At 37.8% G+C, this 24,308-nt stretch overlaps 1 protein-coding gene across 1 annotated transcript; it reads left to right on the top strand.

Annotated features, from left to right (window-relative positions):
- Window positions 1–4,651: 4,651 nt before the first annotated feature.
- Window positions 4,652–22,526, top strand: LOC113495876. Its single transcript, XM_026874872.1, has 15 exons — window positions 4,652–4,756; window positions 4,894–6,763; window positions 6,851–7,064; window positions 7,190–8,153; window positions 8,362–9,222; window positions 9,498–9,681; window positions 9,892–10,384; window positions 15,850–15,989; window positions 16,357–16,463; window positions 16,748–18,605; window positions 18,863–19,076; window positions 19,292–20,234; window positions 20,318–21,178; window positions 21,257–21,437; window positions 21,680–22,526. Exons 1-15 carry the CDS (start codon window positions 4,726–4,728, stop codon window positions 22,167–22,169), a joined length of 9,411 nt encoding a protein of 3,136 aa, XP_026730673.1. The 5' UTR covers window positions 4,652–4,725; the 3' UTR covers window positions 22,170–22,526.
- The last annotated feature ends 1,782 nt before the right edge of the window (window positions 22,527–24,308 follow it).

The raw sequence follows: 24,308 nt of genomic DNA, 5'->3' as shown, positions 1-24,308 counted from the left end.
GGCTTGTCTGAATAATATATACATTGTCATGAAATCCTTTCAAAAATACTATATTCAAAAACTGAAAAGCTATTTTATTGAAGTAAGATTACTAAATAGCACTTTTTAAATGTCAAATTACATTCAATACAAAAGCAATCTGTGTGCTGTCCACACAGATTGCTTTTGTGAGAACAAGCACGGGTTCACTAAAATTATAACCTCATATAAAATGCGGACAACATCACATACATTGTTCTGAACCCAAAGTAAGTTGCTAATGCACTTGTGTTATGGAATTCAGATACAACGAAGGTACCACAAACACCCAGACCCGAGACAATGTAGAAAAGTGAATTTTTACATTATATTGATTAAACCGGTATTTAATCTACATAAAGTTAAATATTTACAAGTTAAAAAACAAAAAAAAAAAAATTAAAGCATCAAAAAATTCATCGGCATCGCTGCCGGCTGGGAGTGTGCCCAAAAGGCTGGCAGCATTTTGGGCAATTGTTAATCAAGTCAATTTTTACATTGACTCGACCGGGGATCGAACCCGGGACCTCAGAGCTAGCGACACCTTGAAACCGGTGTATACGCCACCTTACCACGGAGGTCGTCAAAATGTTTTTATAATAATATCTGAAGCTATGATAGCCTAGTGGTATGACCGCAGTACTGATAAGTCTCAAGTTCGATCCCAAGGCACGTACTGACTCTCTGATGTGCGTTTTACAAATAAATATTACAGCTTCTGTGTTTCGGAAGGCACGTAAAAATGTTATCTCTGTCCGTTCGTGTCAGAGTATCGTCTCATCGGGCTATGAGAGTAAAGGAATAGAGAGTTCACCTGTTTATGTGTACTATAATTATGTCCTACGTAGCTGTAGGCTGGTATCTTGCCCGAAAATCGCTCAGGACAATATTTATTTCTTTATAATCATAATTTCTTAAGTCTTACCTAAAGATAAGTTTAGATAGTATACAAAATAGATCTCCTTTAAAAGACCTAAGTATACATAGATTTTATTTTGCATGTTTGTTTAGATAATAAGTTACTTGTTCCATTTGCACCTATATTTGCTCAATTTGTTGTAATATAAACTTTAAATAATTAAAAATGTATAACGTTAAAAAATGTCTTAATATTTTGGAGATATCGTCTGAAAATAACACATAACGATAAGCTTAGGAAAATTTTCGTTGGATACTCTAAAATACTGGATATTACGAAATTAGTTGCTATCACGTATCTTTATCTAAACAACTTTTAAACTAAAAGCTTTCCGTTTTCTATTAAAACAAGACTGTTGCAGTTTTAGAAGTGGGACGGCGCAGAAGGCTGCGTTTCTTCTAGAGATATTCTAGGATGCCTAGCTAGGGATGTGTTTGTAAAGAACTAATGGACCCATTTCATTAACCTCGCCTCGGTCAGCACAGCTCTGGTGGGAACGGTTTAGCTGACATCCTCGCATGAGTCATTTCCATCGCACATGTCTGGTAGAATCGCAGCCTTATACTGGCAACCACTGTTGAGTGGTTCTCTTCCTTAATTGTTACGACTCTAAAAAGAGTTGACAGACCTATACTTCTAAGTTTTGAAGCATACTTTTATTGTTACTACAGACGATATAAACCTAAATCTAATAAGACCTACTAAAGCTGTTAAAAAGTAAATAATAAAAAATAGCTACAAATTCTAATCTTAGATAAGAAAATATCTTTCGGGGCAATAACTGTTTGTAGGTAATTGTCAATTTATGGAAGAAGGTCATGAATTATTGGTGATTGACGAAAGATTTGTAACAATGCACCTTTACATCAAGATTATTTACTTTTTAATCAGCTTTATATAAATTAGTATTAAGTTAATTCCTAAATGTACAAATGCACGCTTTCCAAAGAATCTCGTGTTAGGATTACGAATGTATTTTCCGTTTTGAGATCTCTTACTATTGCTCATTAGTTAGATTTTTAAGATGTTTTAACATCTTGTTTTTATACTTAAGGGCAGGTACTGTCATTATTTTTAATGCTCAATTAAAATTTTAGTACTATTTTACGGCTTGTTTCATTTCTATTCCAATGTAGATTAGGACATTTTTTTCATTATCCCTCAAGTAATTCAATGAATAATATGGAATACGTCGAAAGCATCCGCTAAACTTAAAGCAGTTTAACTATGTCGTTTTTTATCGTTCAGATAAAGGATAATATTATTTTCTAATATTTTTAATTATCTTTCTGACAGCCTTAAAACATTTCTTCTTTTAATGACCTATCGCTGTCCTTATGATCTTTATTTTCTCAAAATATACGCGGCACAAGCGATGAAACTATAACAACGGTATAACATACATGACTGTGTCTGTGCAAACCAGGAAATAATTACCATAACATATTTTAGCGTAAGGACGAAAAACTCATATTTCTATTCCTATATCAAATGTGAGCACGTATGAACTAAAAATCGCAAAAGTGAAATTTAACTTCTCAATCTAAACGTAAAAATACATATTTAAAGAAATAAATAGTAAATTACTTTGATTTAAAACGTCTTTAGTGGCAAAAAAAGTCAGTCAGTCATGTCAGTCAAAAATACAATGTGTAAACTAAGTCTAAACAATGGGTACCGTGTTGCCCAGGTCACAGGCCTAGGTCGCAAATAGGTCCTCGGCAGTCGCTCTTTGTAAAACCCTGGTAGTTTGCTACATCCAGTTATACTGAAATCCAACTAGAACATAGTTGCAAAAATACTAGGATGATAATGAAACAATAAGATCTTAATATTTTCGCGTACATAATTAATTAAATACACACCTACATACTAAACTGAGTATACTTATATTATATTTAAATATACTAATAACAATTACACAATAAATTACATTTATGAAGATATTGAACCTGATCCTTTAGCCTGCTGCAAATTAAAGCCATGAAGCCAATAGAAAACCTTTAAATGTATCAGAACAGAGTTTGTCAAATACAGAAAGTACATAATAATACAGTCACAGGCGCATCTTGTAAAAACACTGGTACTTAGCTGATTCCGGGTAGACTGGAAGTTGACCCCAACATAGTTGAGAAAAGGCTTGGATGATAATGATGAAGCTTCGACGTAATATGTGGTATGTGAGCTTAGCTAGTTGTTTACCCTAAGTTTCCTGTGTACCTGTGCACTGGGTGAATATAAGGAGGGTAAACACTTCTATGACATAAATGCGGTTTCTATTGAAATTAGGTGAAACGGAGTGGAGCGGACTTTGAATATTTGACAAATCAATATCCATTCCACTCTGTAAGAAAAAAAGTTCAGTTTGTTTTGTTTTAAACAGATTTATACATCATAATAAATAATAAATATTCCACAACTTTCACACAACGCCATCTAGTCTCAAACTAAGCAAAGCTTGTATTATGAGTACTAGACAACTGATAAACATAATTATATATTTCTAAATACATACACAATATAGATAAATTACACCCAGACACAGTACAAATGATCGTGCTCATCACACAAACATTTGTCCTGGGTGGGAATCGAACCCACGACCTTCAGTATAGCAGTCAGGGTCACTAACCACTAGACCAACAGGCCCGTAATAATAATACCATCCAATATACGTCCCAGTGCTGGGTACAGGACCTTTCCCATAGAGGCTAAGTTTCGATATCTATCACCATGCTAACTCATTAATCATTACTTATCTTAATACTGTGATTTTGTGGTTGGCCAACACAAATGTAAGCACAGGTAAATCTGTTCCACCAATCGGGCAAACTGCACAAACACAGAATACATGTCCTATTCATGTAATATGATACAAAAACACTCAATAATTAAAAAGACTTAAACCAAGCGACACAGAAACAACGAAACATCAGTTTTACTAATTGTATCTCAGAAACAGAAATGTACTTTCATGAGGACAATACTTTCTTTCACTCTTTGTTGGTAAGTAAATGATGCTTACACACCAAAATAAATAGAATACAATAAGGTTTTGTAAACTTATATCACAAGGGTCTTACTACAATAATATTCGAAACAGTGTCGTTAAAATCTAAATATTGAAAATAAGCACTTTCAAAAACAAATAAAATAGTAAATCAGTCAAGTCTGAGGAAGCTCTAAGGTTTATTTTACATACACTGTACAAAAACAATTTACAAATATTCAGTAAATTACAATACGTACCGTTTTCCAAAATGTGCCTGAAAAAAACCCTGTTTAACGTTTTTTTTTTTCAACAATTATTACCTACCTACCTGACCCGTTGTCCTATCCATAGGACTTGCTTAAAATTCCCTAACATCTTAGATGCGTTAAATAATTTTCGTCAAATCTTAGATTGATTAATTAAAAGATTGATTAAAATCTACCACCGCTAATATTTCTTTGACTAAAGTTACCCATGCAAGAGTCAAGATAGATGTGAAGTAAATGCAAAACAAACATACATTTCTTATTCTTTATCAAAAATCACGAGTTGCTATGCGTGATACCTTAGTTCCAAACGTAAACACTAATACAGATTAGTGGGTATCAAATTGGAGGCATATCGAACATTTTGAAAATAACCAATGAAACATTCGATCGATAAAAATGTTATCGATAAAGGTCACAGTTCGACAACCTAAAGTTGATGCACTATAAATAAGGCCTAAAACATATTTTGGGCATCAGAAGTGTGCCATCCAGCAACACTGAATACGACCACTGCACATCCCTGGAACATGAAGCTGTTGGTACTGACGGCGATCATCGGTGAGTTTCAATGTTAATGTCTAAGAACTTAACACGCATTTTTAATCTCAATTTGACAAAAAGTGTCCAAGTGACGAGTCTCCAAGTGACATTATTCTTAAATGAAAAATTTAAAATTGAAATTCTCTTTCTTGCAGCCGCAGTCGCGTCGAGCCCCCTTTCTCAGGGCAGCACTTGGCCCTGGCAAGTCGGCAAGGAGTACTCCTACGATGTAAACACCTACACCTGGACTGAATTCGACCAGAGCAAGAGCAATGGCAACTCCTTCAAAGCCCAGTTCATCATCCGTGTCTTGGCTCCTGGACATCTTCTTGCCAAGCTAGAGCAGCCCTTGTACGCGCCCGTCAACGATGAAGTTATATCGTACAACGTTTGGCCTAAGGACCTCAAATACCAACCCGTCGAGATAGTGAACGAGCCTTTCGAAATATTCCTGGACGGAGGACGAGTTAAGTCCTTTTCTGTTCCCAAAGGCCTTTCACTGAACAATGAGAACCTGTTAAAGGGTCTGATCAGTGCTCTTCAAGTTGACATATCCGCCTACGGTCATGTACACAGCTTTGCAAACAGCTTCGACAAAGATAGCTTCCAAGGTCTCTTTAAGAAGATGGAAACTGATGTGACTGGTGAATGCGAAACCCTCTACACAGTGTCTCCGATATCTGCTGAGTGGCATCGTGAGCTGCCGGAATTCGCATCAGAGCCCATTGAGATCGTTAAAAGCACGAACTACGGATCCTGCCAAAAGCGCGTTGCTTTCGACTTCGGTGTCCCCGAGGGCGCCGTGTGGGAGGGACTCGCATACGAAAATGAGGAGAAACAGTTCATCAAACACACTTCTGAATCACGAATTTTGGCTGGTAAACAAGGTACAATCTACAAGTCGGAGAAAATAAGCTCGGTCTTCGTCAGTCCTCTTATTTTCGGCAAACAGAAAGCTGAAGTGTACAGTTTCGTTAAGGCTTACCTATCGGCCGTCAAGCCAATCAGTGGTGCTGAATGGAAAAACAGTGTAGAATCCCGCCAAGTAAACTCACTTTTGTTCACTTTCGATGAGTCTGTGCTCATTCTTAAATCTAATGGGCAAAGAGTAGCCGACGCGCAGAAGCTGCTTCAAGATATGACTCCTCTGTTGCAAAACCCCAACAAAATGCCTAAGGCTGATTTTCTCGCCAAATACACTATTCTCGTACGTATTATCGCTTCTCTGAACTCAGCGGAAATCGATCAATTATCAAAGAGTGTCGAAATTGCCAAGTCTTCAAAGAACGTTGAAAAGCTGGGTATGTGGACCATTTACCGCGATGCTGTCGCACAAGCTGGTACAGTCACAGCTTTCAATGAAATCAAATCATGGGTCTTCGCCAAGAAGATTGAAGGAGAAGAGGCTGGTCAGGTGATTTCTGGAATTGGTAGCACCCTTGTGAAACCCAATAAGAAAATAATGGCAGACTTCTTTGACTTTGCCATGCACCCGGAGATCAGAGAACAGAAAATCGTTAACAACTCTGCGCTGTTGGCAGCTACTAAATTGACGCGTTTCGGCAAAGAGGAATTATTTGTGGTAGAAACTGTCATCCCACGTCTCGCCAAGGAACTGAAACTCGCCGTCGAGAGCGGAGACTTTAACAAGGCTCAAGTCTTCGTCACAGTTTTGGGCAACTTGGCTCACCCTGAAATCTTAAAGGTATTCGCTCCTTACATGGATGGAACTGTCGCCGTAACCAAATACCTTCGCATCCAGATGGTCGTAAACTTAAAACCCCTGGCTAACTTGAAAAATGAACAAGTACGCGCCGTGCTCTTTAGCATCATTAGGAACACTGCTGAGCCTTATGAAATTAGGGCTGCTGCTGCTTTGAACATCTTCTTGGCTTTCCCTACCGCTGAAATGATGCAAATTCTGGCACATATGACAAACGATGACCCCAGCACCCAAGTTCGCGCTGTTCTCGCAAACACCATTAACTTTGCTGCCGGTCTTAAGGACCCACGTTTCGCTGAACTGTAAGTATTACTTCAAAAATTACACATTTTCCGTTAGATACGTAAGTAACAAGATTCATTATTACATTGTGATTATTTGAATTACAGGTCAAAGACTGCTCAGTCTGTGAAGAACTTAATTGCCAAGGAGAAATTAGGATACCGTTACTCGACCGCCAGTTTGATGGATACCTACACCAACGACGATGACTACGTCATCTTCAGAGAACTGGCATTTATTGGTAGCAATGACAACATCTTTCCCAAATACCAGAGGACGGCTTTGAGAGCTAGAGGCAGTGGATTGACTGAAGAAAACCAGGTAATGTGAAACTTTAATATGTTTCGTTCGTTGTTAACGTAAATGAAAACTATTTTAATTCTGAATTTTAAAAACCAATTTAAACCTGACAGTTTATTTTTATGAAAGCAATTTGTTTGTTTTAGATTACCTTATCCGTATCTGATGTACAACAACTTCTGGAATACGTTGCACAGTTGGTATACGAGCCAACTAAGTCTGATGTCGACTTCAAGTTTTCTGCCCAGAAGGTCATTGACATGCTCAAGATTAAACGCGAACGCAAGGAGCCCCTGCAGGGAGCTATGTTCCTGGAGAACTTGAACCAGCAGAAACTCATCACTTTCACTGAAGAAGATCTTAAGGACTTCCTTATCAGCACTGTTAAGAACATGGAACAGTTATTCAAGGGTATTGACATCCAATACACCAAGGTCTTGTTCCACGACCAGGTATTGGTTATCTTCCCCCTTGCTGCTGGTGTGCCATTCTTCTTTGACTACTCTGAACCTCTTGTGTACTCTATCAACGGACCAGTGAAAGTCAAATTCGATAAGGGCAGTAAAGACTTAGCCGGCACTCTGAAAAAGGACCTGAACTTCACCTATGCTAGAAACCTGGACGGTATTGTCGGTTTCCAAGACACACTTGGTAACAAATACACCTACTCCGGTGTCATCAACAAAATCCAATTCTACTTACCCCTGAAACTGGAGACTACCTACAAGCCTGGTGACAGCAAATTGAAGTTCGAGCTTCCAAAACAGGATGCCACCTTCGTCCACCTCAGCGTCTGGCCCTACACAACGTCACAGAAGATTGATTCTATCCTAACTGTTTCTGAGAACCCAGCCACTAAGTACATCGAGAGGCCCGCTAAGGTAGTCTCTACCGATGTTAACATTGGTGATGTAATTGGAGTTTCCCTACAACTGCAAGGGTACTCTTACTCTAACGACTTCAAGAACCTCAAGCAACTTTACGAAACCGATATTTTGACCAGCTTCGGTACCTTGTTGTACCAGAAGGATGTTGCTTTGACTAACTTCAACTTAAAATACCACGCTAAGGAAACGAAAAACAAGGAAATTACCTTCTCAACCTACTTTAGTAAGTATCTATCTTCAATTGCTAGAGTTACTATGTTAGAAGGATATGTTATAAGATTGCTTTTCAATGTGATTGTCACATTTTTTATCCTTCATTCAAAAACATGTATTGATTACATAATGTAAACAAGTTTGTAGCGATATAAAATGAACAATGAAGAAATTCTTAAGTATTACTCTAACCAATTCAATGTTTCTTTAATTTTCAGACACTCTGTACAACCAGAAAAACGACGGTGAGTTGGGACCAGCTTCACTTGTCAAGGATGTCAGTGCCAACAGCGCTGCTCGCCGTGAAGAATTCGTCAAGCGCAGCGCGGCCGGTATCGAATCACCTCAAGTCCAATTGATTGACCTCAGCGCTGTTTTTGACGGAGAAAAGAAAGTAGAATATGTTTTCACCGCTGCCATCGCCGAAAGCTTTGTAGATGACAAAGTTCAAGCCGTATTCTTCTTCAATGGCTATGACCAAATCAACGCCGTTTTCAAAATGGTAAAACCTAAAGTTGTTCCATTGAACTTTGAAAAGGCACTGAAGAACAAAAACAAGGTAACTTTTGAAGCCGAGCTGAAATACGGATCTTCCGACAGTATAATATTCAAAGGTTTTGGTGAGCGCACCGAGAAGTACACTGAAATGTTGCTTAAGGACCCCTTGACCAAGCAATGCCTTGAGGAAACAAGCCAAGACAACTTCTACCAGATGGGATGTTACAAGATGATCATTAAGGCACACGCTCCTGATTACTATAAGGCAACAGTGTCTTACAAGGACCTGAGCCCGTCCTACTTGGAAGTCTCCTCCGCTTTTTACGAATTCTTCAAGAAAATCTATGATTGGGAACAGGAAGACGACTTCACGAAGACCCTGCCTGATGGTACTTTCGAAATCGAATCTAAGACATTCTACTACGAAGACTACGCCAACTACGTTTTGAAGAGCAAATACGGAGTCTTCCGTTTGGACAAGGTTGAGTTTATGCACTACTGGCAATACGCTGATGCCTTCTACGCGCCTATCTCCGACTGGGAACGTTCCCGCAACTGGTTCACTGGCTACCAACACTTGCGTAAGTATTCACAATATTTATGAACTTACAGAGACATTAAATACAGTAATATGTTCCAAAATGTTAACACTCTCTTATCTCAAACTAAGCAAATCTTTTATAGATACTAGACGACTGATGAAGATCAAAAATAAATAAATAGCCGTGCACATCACACAGACGTTTAGCCTGATTGTGAATCGAACCTCTGGTATACAAGCCAGGGCCACTGGTAGAACATGCCAGTATTTTTTTCTTCTATCACAATGTTATAATAACATATTGGTGTTCCACAGCATACTGCGCTGTTGAGAAGAGCAAGATCTGGACTTTCGGTGGACGCAGCTACGAGTACAGCCTCAGCGGCTCCTGGCACGTCGTGATGGTGGACGAATCTAATGACGCCGGCAAGTTTGTCGACCTGGTCATCCTCGCTAGGCGCCCCAGTGACAACCATGAAGAGATTTATATCTCCTACAAGTAAGTTATTCAAATAATTGTTATATTCATTAAATTTGTACTTGTACTTACTATATTGTGCTTCTTATATTATAGTAGAAATAATTTTAGGGTTTGTTGTAGCTGTTAATCACTTTTTTAACTTATAAATAAGCGTAAATATAACTTCATAAGACACTTAAGGTCATACAAAGACTTGAACTAACAAAATATAACTTGTTTTATCTTCAGGACCGAGGCCGCCAAATACCTAGAAGTCTACATTAAGCCCGACTCCGTCGACGTCAAGACCAACGCCAAGAAGGTTTCTTCTGGTGCCCTAACTTCCTACTGGAACGACGAAGATGAAAGCCCTCTGTTGGAGTACTACTCCCTTGCCGAAGGTGTTCTTGTGTTCAACATCAACGACCAGGCTATCCGTCTCATTTACGACGGCCAGAGGCTGGTGATCTTCACTGATGACCACCGTAGCTACACCAGAGGTATCTGTGGTGAGAGCACATCTGAGGCTCGCGACGACTACATGACTCCATTCGGTTTCGTCGACCAGCCTTCTTACTACGGTGCTGCCTTTTCCCTCGAGGGAGAGTTCAGCGACCCTAAGACTGTAGAGCTGAAGAAGCAAGCCAAGCTGAAGGCGTACCAGCCTGTCACCAAGTACACCAGCATCCTGTTCTCAGACTCCGAGTGGAACAAGATCGACAACAGTTTTGCCAAAGGATTATAATTGAGTAGATATAGTCGCCTATATTAATTTCTATTAATAAAAACTATAGTATTCCGGACATGAATAGAACAGTGTATGTATGTAATAGTATTTAATATTGCAGTTAAGTTTATTATGTTATATTCGTGATGTATATATTGAATACGTTAAGCGTAAATAATGATATTGTACCTAAACGCCTAGTTAGTCAAATGTAAGCAAGAGAATAATAAATATAATTACTGAATTATAAAATGTACAGGTTTTAATTGTTTATGAGCCCTATTATTTGGTCAATTTGCAGCTATTTACATATTATCACTAAACTAACTACTTACATAATAATATTATCACTAAACTAAAAATGTTGAGTATCGATCAGAGGTTAAAACCAGTTTTTTGAGCTTTTCTCTTACTCTTTAACTTACTACCACTTACTCTGACTTAGCACCAGTAGCCCACCTCTATATTTCTATCTTTCCTGTATATCTGTTGTCTACTATAAGATAAGACCACTAGTTAACCCTTGCACTGTATGTTATTAATTTCACTGATGTCAATCTATGGTGTACAATAAAGGATACTCTATTCTATTCTATATCACTTCTTTGACTGCCGGAGGTCGTGGGTTCGACTCCCACCCAGGACAAGCACGATTCTTTGTTCTGTATCTGGGCGTAGTTTATCTATATTTTGTGTGTTTTAAGAAATATTAAAGTGTGTTTATCAGTAAAGTTCAGACGTGACGACCACGACCACTCTGGCAAGAGTGTAACGACAAGGAAGAAGAAGAAGAATCAGTAAAGTTGTCTAGTACTCATAATACAAGCTTTGCTTTGTTTGAGACTAGATGGCGCTGTGTGAAAGTATTGGTATATTATATGACACATATTCCAAGTTATAGTGATGTTGAGACCTGCCACCAATTTCGCAAATAATGTTATTTAAAAATTGTGACGAAACAATTGTAGCCATACAAGGTGCAAGGTGGAATGTTTCCTTCCTTCTTCAAGCTTTGTCAGGGATCTAACCTGTCAAAGGAAAGTTATTATAATTACAGATTTGAAGTATCTTTTCACTTATTAGGTACCTATATTATCTAAGATTCGTTCGATTATTCACATAATCCCAAAATCTTCATTTGTCGATTCAAAAACACCTCTTTTAATAATTATAGGTAAGAAAACAATATGTCAACTATATTATCTTCAAAATAGACAACAGCGTCAATTAAACGGATGATATCATGAACATAGATATATGGAAAAAAAAATAAAGACGAAGAAAAAATCAAAAAAATTTGGAAGAAAAAAAGATTGTGCAATGTTGATAAGAAGATATTTGTGACATATCTTTAAATTTGTACAAAAGTATTGTATCAATTTCTTATTTATAAGAGTATCGTATGGAGTATCTTGCTTGAAAATTTGGAACAGCGCACAGTACCTTGTATTGAGCGCCTTTTTACCTACTAAAAATTAACACATTGTCTTTTAGTTTGTCTGAGGTTCATAATATAAATACGTACTAGTGATAACTCGGCGAACTTCGTACCGCCTAATAATCGAGATACTTTCCATTAGAATAATATTGCAATAATAAATTGGGTTGAAAGCTATCGTATCCTTTTACTTAAATTATTGAAACTTTTGTACACCGTGTGCAGTTTACTGTATGCAAACAGACGGACAAACGACTTTCGCACTGAGAAATTGAATCCAAATTGAGTCGCGGGGTGTAACACAAACATTCGCATACTCAGACTCAGAACATACTGTATTCGCGGAAAACACAAATGCTTGTCTTACGCGGGCATCGAAACCGCGATACGTCGCGCTAAGTAGGTTTTGCGTTTATTTATTTTGGTATTTTGTTCTTTTTACGCCTTTTTGCAGTTCCTACTCTGTGAAAGGTTTGCTGAAAACAACTCTCTAAGCGTTAAGTTAACCTACAATATAATATAAATTTTCTTTTTCTTATGTTTTTCTGTGTGCATCGTGTAAAGTAATGTAAATATATTATTATTTTAGTGCGTTCCTATATGTGTAGTACATGCAAACAATTTGGGTTGTGAAGACTGTAACAATGTAATCTATTACTTACCTATAAAAAATGTAGATGCTTATGGTGACCATTCCATTCGAATGTCTCCTCAAATCAGACCAGACAGAGAGCTTAACAACTACAAATTGATGCTTTTTTTTACAAAGCAGAAGTATGATTAAACGATGAAAAATGCAATATAAATTAGCATGTAAAAAGTTAAAAAGATATAACCAATGAAAACTCATGTGTGGATTTTCAGAACTTAAAATGTTCTTCTCCACAAATTGTGTGATTTTGGCTGTGTGTGATTTTGGTGTTCCGAATTCCTGTACTTCATAGTCAATTCGACACATTGGCATTGAAGCGTTTCGTTAGCGTTCGAGCTTAGAGTAATGTAACTTCAATTCAGACCCTGAGGATCTACCTCCATGTTTATAGAATTATTATTATGGTTGTGGAATTCGCAACCGCATGCAGTAATACATGGTGTATAAAGTATCTCTCTCCCACAACCGCAGTGCACTATTAGTACCAATCTCACGTTTTGTTCCTTTCCGTAATCAGTTTTATTAGAGTTCAGTTTATGTAAAGTCTCTGCCACATAACATTATAGAATTTTCCATAAAATCAATGAGAAATATAGAGGCTATATATGTAACTATTCGTTCTTAGGGGCCCCTACCTAAAGATGTTCTGTGGTAACGAAAAACGGGAGGACAAAGTTCACGTCTCCCCGTCAAAAGGAAAACAGTTTTAAAAATGCACAATAGTGTCCCTACGCGATGCAATAGAAAATAAGCTGCATTAAAAATAAACTCGTTCATACCTTCGATAAGTTATGGCGCAATCTTCAAACTAATACCTTCAATAATATTGAGCAATTCGTGATATTGCGCAATATACTTATTCATCAAGCAGATTCTAAGAAAAGGACTTTAACCGTTATGGGAGTAAATTACCACAAGCAGTTTTGTTTCCATGGTAACAACATTTTTGCTTTATGATCTCTTAGTACAAGCTCGGTACAACAAAAACACGGACTTTATCACCAATTGTGTATGAATTACATAAGTATTTCTCGAAAATTATCATATTTATCTCTAAAAGATGTTGCTAGGTTCAGACTTAAAGTCAAATTCTTATCTCAATGTATAAAAACTTTCTCGTCATCATTAAAAACAGTTCAAAGTTTTGGAACCTGCCTGATAACAATAATACAAATACTACAATTTGATTGTGTAATAATATGCTACCTAAACGGTTCGATTATTTATTAATCATTATATCCTTAGTACACATTTTCTTCAAGTATGTAGGTGCATGATGAATTGCTGTGCTTTGCATGCATTGACCAAACGTGGAAGAACACATTTAGTCAGCAGTATGGCACTATCCATTTCCTCCCGCGAAGAAGGTCCAAAGTCCATTCTCATTGGCAATCTATTTAGGTGGCCACAAGAACTCCCCAGCTTAAAATGGAACATGTGTGTTCTAAGAGTCTACTACTTCCTGTTAAATATTGAGGAGAGTCTAATTATAAAATAAAAAAGGGATTAGAATAACGGAAAATCGTTAACAAAATTGGTTCAAAGCCAGGTACCTATTAAAAACAACGAGAAAACTATACTATCGCTATTTGTATGGATTGTAATATAATTATGGCATAGAGACTTATCAAAGCAAATCTTCTTCACACTTCGCTCACAGGTTAAGCTATGCTTGACGCGGTTGGTTCGTAGATGGGTATCTGTGTCATAGCGAGTTCCTCCGTGCTTCGGAAGGCACGTTAAATTGTGGGTCCCGGCTGTTATTCCTACATCTTTGATAGGCGTTACAGGTAGTCAGAAGCTAGAAAAGTCTGACAACCAGTCTAACCAAGGAGTATCGTGTTGCCCAGGTAACTGGGCTGAGGAGGTCAGATAGGCAGTCGCTCCTTGTAAAACACTGGTACTCACCTGAAACCGGTTAGACTGGTAGCCGACCCGTAGTTGGGAAAAGGCTAGGCCAATGATAGAGGCTTATCAAAGAGGCTGTGCCAATGAGTAATACGGTTAAAGTAAGAAATTGTAGATGAAGTCATCATTATTACATTGATTCCCTTTCAATGCTATTATACTATAACTTTGTGTAATAAAAAAATGAAATACTTAATTTTTTTAATTTTAATTTTCTTATCTTTTCGAATTCTGTTGCCTACTCGTTGTCATAAAATTAACGTATGATTCGAAAATGACGTGTGTTGTGACATTTGTAATCAGTATCACACAGACATAACAATAATTTGAATATCACAATCGCACTTAATGTTTTTAATTAACATTTTTTTGGTTTAAGATTCAAGAAAACTAAATAAGATGTCAATAAAATTTCATGTTTCTGAAAACATAATGGAAATATTTGAGGAGCTCGTGGCTAAGCTACTACTGCCAGGTTAATTGATCACAGGTTAAAATCACAGGATTACAAGGCTTGATACAGTCAGTCTATGGATGGGTGACCATCTACGTCACAACGAGTTCCTCTAGGAGTTGTTTCAGGTGGCACGTTAAGTTGTGGGTCCTGGCTGTTATTAAATACATATTTGACAGTCGTCACGTGTAAGAAGCAAGAGAATCTGACAACCAGTCTTACTAAGGGGTATCGTGTTACCCAGATATCTGGGTTGATATCTGTTGGCAGTCGCCTAATATAAAACACTGGTACTAAGCTGCATCCGGTTAGGCTGGCCGAACCCAATACAGTTGAGAAAAGGCTAGTATTATGATAATCTCGGGATAAAGTAAGAGTGAGAAGAAAGATAATATAAACTAAGATGAATTAATAGTAAACAAGCTAGGTATTTAATACATGATTCATTTATTGCGCATTAAGATAGTAGATGAATTTATCTTCACAATTACGTATTGCATCAGTAATAACAATGGATTAAGTACCTTTCTTATCTTCTTTCACCTAGAAGTTATGTGAAGCCTGGGAGAAGTACTTACGATCATAAATTAGAAATATACACCTACACTAAGCCGTTCTACAGCCTAGATTTTGTTATAGCTTTTATTTAATTTCAAACGTCACTTTGTAATAAAATCTTTCAAATTAAATTAGACTCACTTTCCAGTTTTAGATTGAGCTAAATTTTTTCCTAGAATTTTCCCTATATTGCGTTGGCCACAGCGGCTTCGCAATAGAAGACACGGCAACAAGACAAAGTTTAGGCTATTTTAATTTGTATTAACGAGTATTTAAACCTATATATTACCCATATTGTTTTTTTTTTCTCGTACATTAGCAATCAGTATTTTGACATGACGAGCTTCTGATAAAGATGAGCAATAAAAACATGTATTATGCAGTTTTTACAAGTTATATCAAATGAAGCGTTTTTAAGGCATTGCCTCTCTGTAATGGTGACGATACACCAGAAATTTTACTTGTAACAGAACAACGAACCTTTTCCTACGGTGTCTACGTTTTCAAGTCCTCGACAGATGAAAACGTTGATCACCTCCGTGGAGTTAAGTCCTGACCTGGATGTATTTGCCGAGGAATGGAACATGATATTGCATTTTAAGAATGTTTTGTCAGTTTAAAATATTTTATGTTCCTTTCGTTATACTCCTTTGAATTTTCATTTGATCTGCTGTTCTGGTTTTTGCCCCATACGTAAACTATAAAGCGAATGTCAATCAAAAATAAGGTTTTATTCGAACGCAGGCGGCCTCTAAAGGTAACAGGCTAATGCTTGCTGGGGGCATTTCGCCGAGCATTCACACGAACATTACGTTACAAGGAAAAGCTCGTGAAAAAGCTCAAGTGTATCATCGCCATTACTTTTTTGACTTTTGGCTTGTATCGAGCCTAGATAAGGTAAAAGAACAATATTTAATCGCTGTTTAAAGTTAAAGGTCTAAATTTATTGTTGCATTCTGATACTGCATCCATATATAAATCGAATCATGTTGCTGGGCGCCGGATTATCTTACTAAACCTCAAAACGGTAAGAGCCCTACTGACCACAGAAGCATGAGATTATTAATACTGACGGCGATCATCGGTAAGTACCTCAGTGTTTTTTGATTTACTAAAAATATATACTAGGTCGGAGATTATAGGGGGCTGATTTACAAAATATACATATGTCAATGTGTACATAATATTGCTTTAATGCAAAACCTTGGCCTCTTATAAATAACTCTATTAATTGAGGTGCGTGGGTTCGTCATAACTACACCTTCTATCACATCTACACCTTCTATCATTCACAGGTTCAATTTGGAAGTCCAAATAGAACCTGTGAAAGAGTTCTAAATTCCTAACCTGTTTTTTTCTACATTTCAGCCGCCGTCACATGTAGCCCGCTCATTGAGAATAAGAGCTGGCCATGGCAAGTGGGCAAAGAATATATCTACGATGTAGATACCTACACCTGGACTAAATATGAGCAAAGTGATAGCAATGGCAATGCGTTCAAAACTCGGTTCATTGTTCGTGTGTTGACTCCCGGTCGCCTTGTGGCTAAGTTAGAAAACCCACTGTACGCTCAAGTCCAAGGACAATTGGACTACAACACCGTGCCTGCTGATCTGAAATATACTCCAGTTGAGGGATTAGATCATCCTTTTGAGATTCTGGTCGATGGAGGAAGAGTACTCTCTCTTCAAGTACCTACCAGCCTACCGGTTACCTTCGAAAACCTACTTAAGGGTCTAACCAGCGCCCTTCAAGTCGATTTAACCACTTTCGGGCATGTACACACCTTCCCGAACAGTTTTGATAAGGAAACTTTCCAAGGTCTCTTTACTAAGATTGAGGCTGACGTCGTCGGTGACTGTGAGACTTTATACTCAGTTTCGCCCGTCTCTGCGGAATGGCACCGTCTACTGCCGCACTTTGCTGAGGATCCCGTTGAAATCACTAAGTCCAAGAACTACAACTCATGCCAAAAACGTGTTTACGGTTATGGTATGCCAGGTGGAAGCTTGTGGTCATCAATCGCTTACGAAAATGATGAAAAAGAATTTCTGAAGCACACTTCTGCATCGCGTATTTTTGTAGGCAAAGAAGGCACGATCTACAAGTCAGAGACGATGAGCTCCGTTTCTGTAGACCCGCTTTTGTACGGTAAACAAAAAGCTGAGGTCCACAGTTACATCAACTTTTACCTTGTTTCAAAACAAGACGAAAGTAGTAGTGTTTGGAAGAAATCAGTTGAGTACCGCAACCTTGATTCGCTCTTGGTTACATTGAATGAATCAATTTTCTTTAACAAAGATACACAATATGCTGCCAATGCCCAGAAACTACTTCAAGAAATTACTCCTTTACTACAAAACCCTAAGGACCTATCAACAACTGATTTTCTTTCGAAATTCAACAACCTCATACGTATTCTTAAGTTCTTAAACTCGGAACAACTTGCACACATGACTGACACATTAGAAATCGCCAGAACCTCGAAAAATACTGCTAAATACCATATGTGGAGAATTTACCGCGACGCATTGGCGCAAACTGGTTCAATCGCAGCGTTTAAAGAAATCAGGTCCTGGATCCTATCTAAAAAAATCAAGAGTGGAGAAGCTGCTCTGGTTATCACCTCCGTCTCCAATTATCTCCGCTACCCCACCAAAGAAATAATGAAAGAATTCTTCGATCTTGCCTTCCACCCCGATGTTCGTGGAGAGGCAGTATTAAACAATACCGCCTTATTGGCAGCAACCAAATTTATTCGGTTCGGCAATGATGAGGTGTTTATCAAGCAAACAGTGATTCCACGTCTATCACAAGAACTGAAACAGGCTGTTGAAAAGGGTGACGGTACGGCACAAGTTTACGTGAGAGTTCTTGGTAACTTAGCTCACTCAGATATCCTGAAAGTCTTCGCCCCGTACCTAGAGGGTAAGATACCAGTAACCAAATACCTTCGCATCCAAATGGTCATTAGCTTGAAGACTTTAGCAAACGCAAGAGATCAATATGTAGGAGCAGTGCTTTTTAGTATTCTTAAGAATACTGCCGAGGATTACGAAGTCAGGGTAGCCGCTGCCTTGAACATCTTTTTGACCTACCCGTCTGAGGATATGATGAAACTAATGGCCTGGATGGCTAATGAGGACCCCAGTACACAAGTTCGCGCAGTTTTAACAAACAGCATCACTTTTGCGGCTGGACTTAAAGACCCGCGATTTGCCCAACTGTGAGTATTTACAAGTTTTTATCTTGGTTACGAGTGTTTTGTAATTAGTATAAAGTCCCTAATTACATAAAAATATAGTATAAAATGTGGTAAATTGATGAAAGTATATTGGGTACAATATTTTGCTTAACATAGCATGCAATTTTTAATATTTCTTATCAATAATTTTTCGACTTCTGATGTTAATTTGACACATCTATAAGTAACTTAACCGCAGCTAAGAGTTTTACGTTAACAAAATGGGTATTATTTTTCAGCGCAAAGGCTGCCCAATCCGTGATGGATATGCTACCTAAGCACAAGTATGGTTACCGTTTCTCTACGGACAGTATGATGGATGAATACTCTGCTGACGATGAGACCTCTTTCTTCAGAGAAGTGTCCTTCATTGGCAGCGAGAACAACTTGTTGCCAGTCTATCAGAGAGGAGCTCTGAGATTCAGAAATACAGTGGGAATTGAAGAAGATTGGGTAAGTTTCAGTTTACATTAACACGAACGTTATATGTTTATTGACCGATAACGCTTTTGCCTCGTTTCTAAGTAAGTTAAGGTACTACAAAAGATTTCATTGTGATTTTAACTTTTTGAATCATGTTATAAATAGTTTATTTGAGCTGTGTCATGTTTAATATTCTTCCTAAATACATTTACTGCTCTCATGTTCGAAATATTTACTTGTTACAGTTTACACTATCAGTCTCCGACATGCAACACCTAATCGATGTTTTCACGAATAAATTAGGTAATTACAAAAGACAAACCAAAGATGACTTCAAGTTCTCAGCAAAGAAAATTGCTGAAATATTAAACATGAAACATAAACATCGCTGTGACCTAGAAGGTTCATTTTTCCTTGATAATTGGAACCAGCAGACATTAATCACTTTTAACGAGGAATTACTTCTAAGTTTTATTAAGGATCCCTTCCAAGGAAAAGGAGAATCCGATACAGAGTCTCACTTGGTCAAGTTACTGAGTAGTGAAGAAGTTTCAGTCGTCTTACCCTTGGCTATTGGTACGCCTTTTGTGCTGGAATACAGCGAGCCGATAGCAGTATCCCTAACATTTAAAATAGAACATGAAGCAAACTCAGATTTATCACCGAATTATGAACTGCATTTGACTTACGCAAGAAACATGGAAGGCCGTGTTGGCTACTTGGATACATTCAGGGATGCTTATGCAACTGCTGGACTTATCAGCAAATTCCAATTTAACATCCCTTTAAAAGTTCACTTGTTTATGAATCCACGTTTTAAATTAGACTTCAAAATGCCAGAGCAAGACATGAGCCTCATGCAATTAAGCGTTTGGCCTTACACCACTGTGCAAAAATCGGACTCTCTCTTAACTATATTTGCTGAACCCGCAACTAAGTTTATTGAACGCAACACTAAAGTATTTACTCCAGACTTAAAGTTTGGTCAACAGACTGGCACAGTTTTCCAACTAAAAGGATACACGTACTCATCTGACTACAAAAATCCAGGCAATTTGTTTGACGCTGATCTCCTGACAATTGTACGAGACATACTTTACCAGAAAGACATTGCTATGACTGAGTTTGATTTCAAGTATTTAGCTAGTGAGTCACAGAACGATGCTGTATCTTTTGACCTTTTCTACGGTAAGCTGATTTCTTTTCTTTCTTTTTTAACGTAGTCAATTTTATCATCAGTAATTTAACGATATGTCTTATCTCTTTTTTAGGATTTAACAACCACAAGCAGGAGGCAGGAGAAATGGGACCAGCCTCTATGATGAACGATGTGTCTGTTGACGGACGTACTCGTCGTGAAGAAATGACTAAACGTGTCGCAGCTGGCATCAAATCCGCTGAAGTGACGGTTTTAGACTTCAGCACTGTCTTCCAAGGCAAAGAGAAAAAAGAGTATCTACTTACCGCCGCAATCGGTAACAGCTACGTAGATAATAAAATGCAAGCCATGCTATTTTTCAAAGGCGAACAACAGATCAACGCTGTTTTTAAGATTGACAAACCAAAGGTAGTTTTACTAAACTTCAAAGAAGCTTTGAATAATGATATCAAGGTAACGTACGAAGCCGATTTTAAGTTTGGTAACTCGGACAATGTTCAAATTAAAGGCTTCGGAGAGCGCAGTGATATGTATACCAAAATGTTATCCTACGACCCCATGGCAAAACGTTGCATGGAAGAAACTACCAATGAAATTGTCCACCAAATGGATTGCTACAAGATGATCATCAAATCCCATGCCCCTGATTACTTTAGGGCCACTGTATCTTACAAAGATTTGAGTCCCGCTGCTTTCAATTTGACTAACGATGTATTTGAATTGCTAAAACACACGTATGTATGGGAAAAGGAACAGAATGTTATGGAGAAAACTGAAGATGGCAAGATAGACATTGAAGCTCAGATGTTTTACTATGATAAATACATGAATTTCAAGTCTGTTAGCAAGTATGGAGTTTTCAACTTGAAAAATATAGAGGGTATGCAATACTACCCGTATGCTATGTCTTTCTACGAACCCCTCAACAGTTGGGAGAGGACTCGCAATTGGTTCACTGGATACCAGAATTTACGTAAGTATACTAAATATTTATCTAAATAATGACGTCATCTGAAACAATTTTAACCTAATTAGAAATAATGTGTTACAGCTTTCTGCAGTGTTGATAAGAACAAGGTGTGGACGTTCAGTGGTTGCAGCTACGACTACAGGCTTACCAGTCCCTGGCATATTGTAATGTTAGATGAGTCGAATGAATACAAAGCAACTGACTTTGTCGTCCTTGCAAGGAGGCCCAATGCCAATGAGATGGATGTTTACGTTTCTTACAAGTGAGTAACATCTCCTTACACGTTTTATAAATGAATACGAAAGGTGCAGGGACACACAATACAATTTAGCATCCCTTCCGAAACCAGGAGGATCTCGTTATGACAAATACGGACCCATCTACGGACCAAAGCGGACGGTCACTAGCGTTGTTTAACCTGTGATCAATCAACTTGTGCAGTCACACACAAGTTTATGAATTAAACTAGATTTTTATTCATTTGTACTTTTTTTGCTTTTTCAGATCTACTATTCTTGGCAAGGCCTTTGAGCTCGAAATCAAACCTAACTCCATCCAAGTTAAGAGCGACGACTCAAATGTTTTAACCGGAGATGTGACCACGTACATGAGCAGTGTCAGCCGGTCTCCATACTTGGAGTACTACAAGCAAGCCGACGGCGTCTTCGTGATTAAAATCAACAACGGGGCCATCCGATTCATTTACAACGGCAATACTCTCGTTATCTTTACTGATGACTACCGAAGCACCACCAGAGGTATTTGTGGACAGAGTACAACCCAGACACGAGACGATTACATGACTCCTTATGGCCTAGTTAATCAGCCTGAATACTACGGTGCTGCCTACTCTCTGGACGGAGAGTTCAGCGACCCTCAGACCACTGAGCTAAAGAAGCAAGCCAAGCTGAAAGCGTACCAGCCTGTCACCAAGTACACCAACATCCTCCGCTCTGATGATGAGTGGAGCAAAGTTGAGAATAGAGAATTATAATAAATTGAATCCTGTTAACGTTAGATGGAAACAAAAAACACTCACACCATTCATTTCAAGACATATTATTAAATACAAAAGTATTAAAGTAAATTGGTTTCTAAGTTGTGATAGTTTACTGAAAAGTTATCAAAATAACAATTATTTGTTATTTTACAATTAGAGCAGGTTCATGAAATGATTACCAGAAAGACTTCGAAAACCGTTTATATACCAATACCAACGTAGTGTATGTATAATTATTTATTATGTATTACTGAGTATATACTTAACGCGCGCATGTATATATATTTAAGTACTAATGTTTAAGAAAATATAAAATATTAATGGAAACATAAAGACTTTTTTGAAATGAAACGTTTTTTTTTAATGTTTTCGTTACTATTAAAAGAAAAGGATGGTACAATCAAGGGTTGTAGAAATCTTAATACTATCATTTTCCTGAAGGCTTTTAGTTTAACAGAATTTAGCAAAATATTGTGTTTTTCCTAAAGAGGAAATCTATCTGACATTCACAACTTCTTTAACTGAGGTACACCAGACTGACTTTGACTTACTGTCTTAAGATCAATGAAATAAATAGAAAGCCCTAAGAATCGTAGATTTTACCGTTTTCTAATTGCTAGAAGATAAAAAACATCGATTTGCAATTAGATACAAATAATTAAAAAGTCAGACTGGACTCGAACCTGCGACTCCTGGCTGTAAGCGCCAGTCGGTTTACCAACCAAGCTACTAAAGTCAGTGAGCAAGAATTTGAATTTGTTTATTGCATGGTTATCATAATACGTTTTATGGCGCAGGTGTGCGCCATCTAGTGGGGTAATGTTACATCTGTACTTGCAAAGGCTACAGGAAGAAAAACTTCCAGTCTATCTCAAGAAGAGATATATTGGATGTTAGTATACCCATTAGAGACAAGCGGTGACCCTACTCCACAACCTTGGCATGACAAGAAAAGCGGAAAACCCGAATTATGTTTAACTTATGTTATTAGTAATAATAGCGTAAATACAAGACATCCAATATTTTTCAATAAAAAAATAAATTACACAATAATATACTCTGCAATCCGCGACTTGTAGTAACTTGTTTGAAAAACGTTCGATTCAGAAACACTATTGTATGACTGATAAACAAAATCCCGTTTGCTTGAAAATGGTAAACATATTATTTAGGTATAATCATACGATAGTTCAGATGTCCCAATATCGTGCTATAAAATTGATATGACATATAAATAATCTTTTCACTAGCTTTAAGGTACCTGAAACCTACTTTACTGAACAATTTTGCTAAATGAGAAAAACCCCTATAAGTATTTAGTAACCTTTGCCATTATCACAACTCTGAACTTTATACAAAACTCATTAATGTTGGTTAAGTGTGACTCAAACTCACAACGCTAAGGGTTCCATGACTGAAAATAAAATTGGTCAACCCAAGGAAGTAAAAACCGTTGCTTTATTGAACCTTAATCAGTTTGTTAATATACAGAGTATTTGTAGCGGCAAACAAAATACATAATTTCACATAACACGGAGGAACTCTTTATTATAAGGAGTTCCTCCGTGTTTCGGAAGGCACGTTAACTGTGGGTCCCGACTGTTATTAGTACATCTTTGACAGTCGTTACAGGTAGTCAGAGGCCGGAAAAGTCTGACAACCAGTCTAACCAAGGGGTATCGTGTTGCCCAGGTAACTGGGTTGAGGAGGTCAGATAGGCAGCCGCTCCTTGTAAAACACTGGTACTCAGCTGAAACCGGTTAGACTGGAAGCCGACCCCAACATAGTTGGGACAAAAGCTAGGCCGATGATGAACCAAATTACACAATTTGTGGTGATAGAAGGACCCGCTGACAAACAGACAGCGGTGGCTCAGAAATAGTGTCGACTGCACCGGATAGCCGAGTGGTTGAGGTCACCACGCCAAACAAACTGTGCGTAGCCGCGTCGTGTCACGGGTACGATCCTGGCGTCGGACAAGCATTTTTGTGATGTAAGTGCTTGTTCTGACTTTGGGTGTCTTTGTGCGCGTGATTTGTAAAAAAAAATGTTCAGATTTTACTCTATAAGATGGAAGAATGTGACAAACTACAACAAACTGCCTGTGTCTTTTATATAATTTAACATAAACAT

This window comes from Trichoplusia ni, chromosome 7, assembly GCF_003590095.1.
Source record: "Trichoplusia ni isolate ovarian cell line Hi5 chromosome 7, tn1, whole genome shotgun sequence".
In the NCBI taxonomy this organism is placed as follows: Eukaryota; Metazoa; Arthropoda; class Insecta; order Lepidoptera; family Noctuidae; genus Trichoplusia; species Trichoplusia ni.
Note: the sequence above shows the minus strand (reverse complement) of the source record. Positions and strands in the feature narration are given on the sequence as shown.

Excerpts from the sequence above, each read along its gene's own strand:
- LOC113495876 (XM_026874872.1), top strand. The coding sequence starts at position 4,726 with ATGAAGCTGTTGGTACTGACGGCGATCATCG. Across the intron at positions 16,464-16,747 it reads AATACTGACGGCGATCATCG|CCGCCGTCACATGTAGCCCG; the intron begins GTAAGTACCTCA and ends TCTACATTTCAG. Across the intron at positions 18,606-18,862 it reads GACCCGCGATTTGCCCAACT|CGCAAAGGCTGCCCAATCCG; the intron begins GTGAGTATTTAC and ends ATTATTTTTCAG.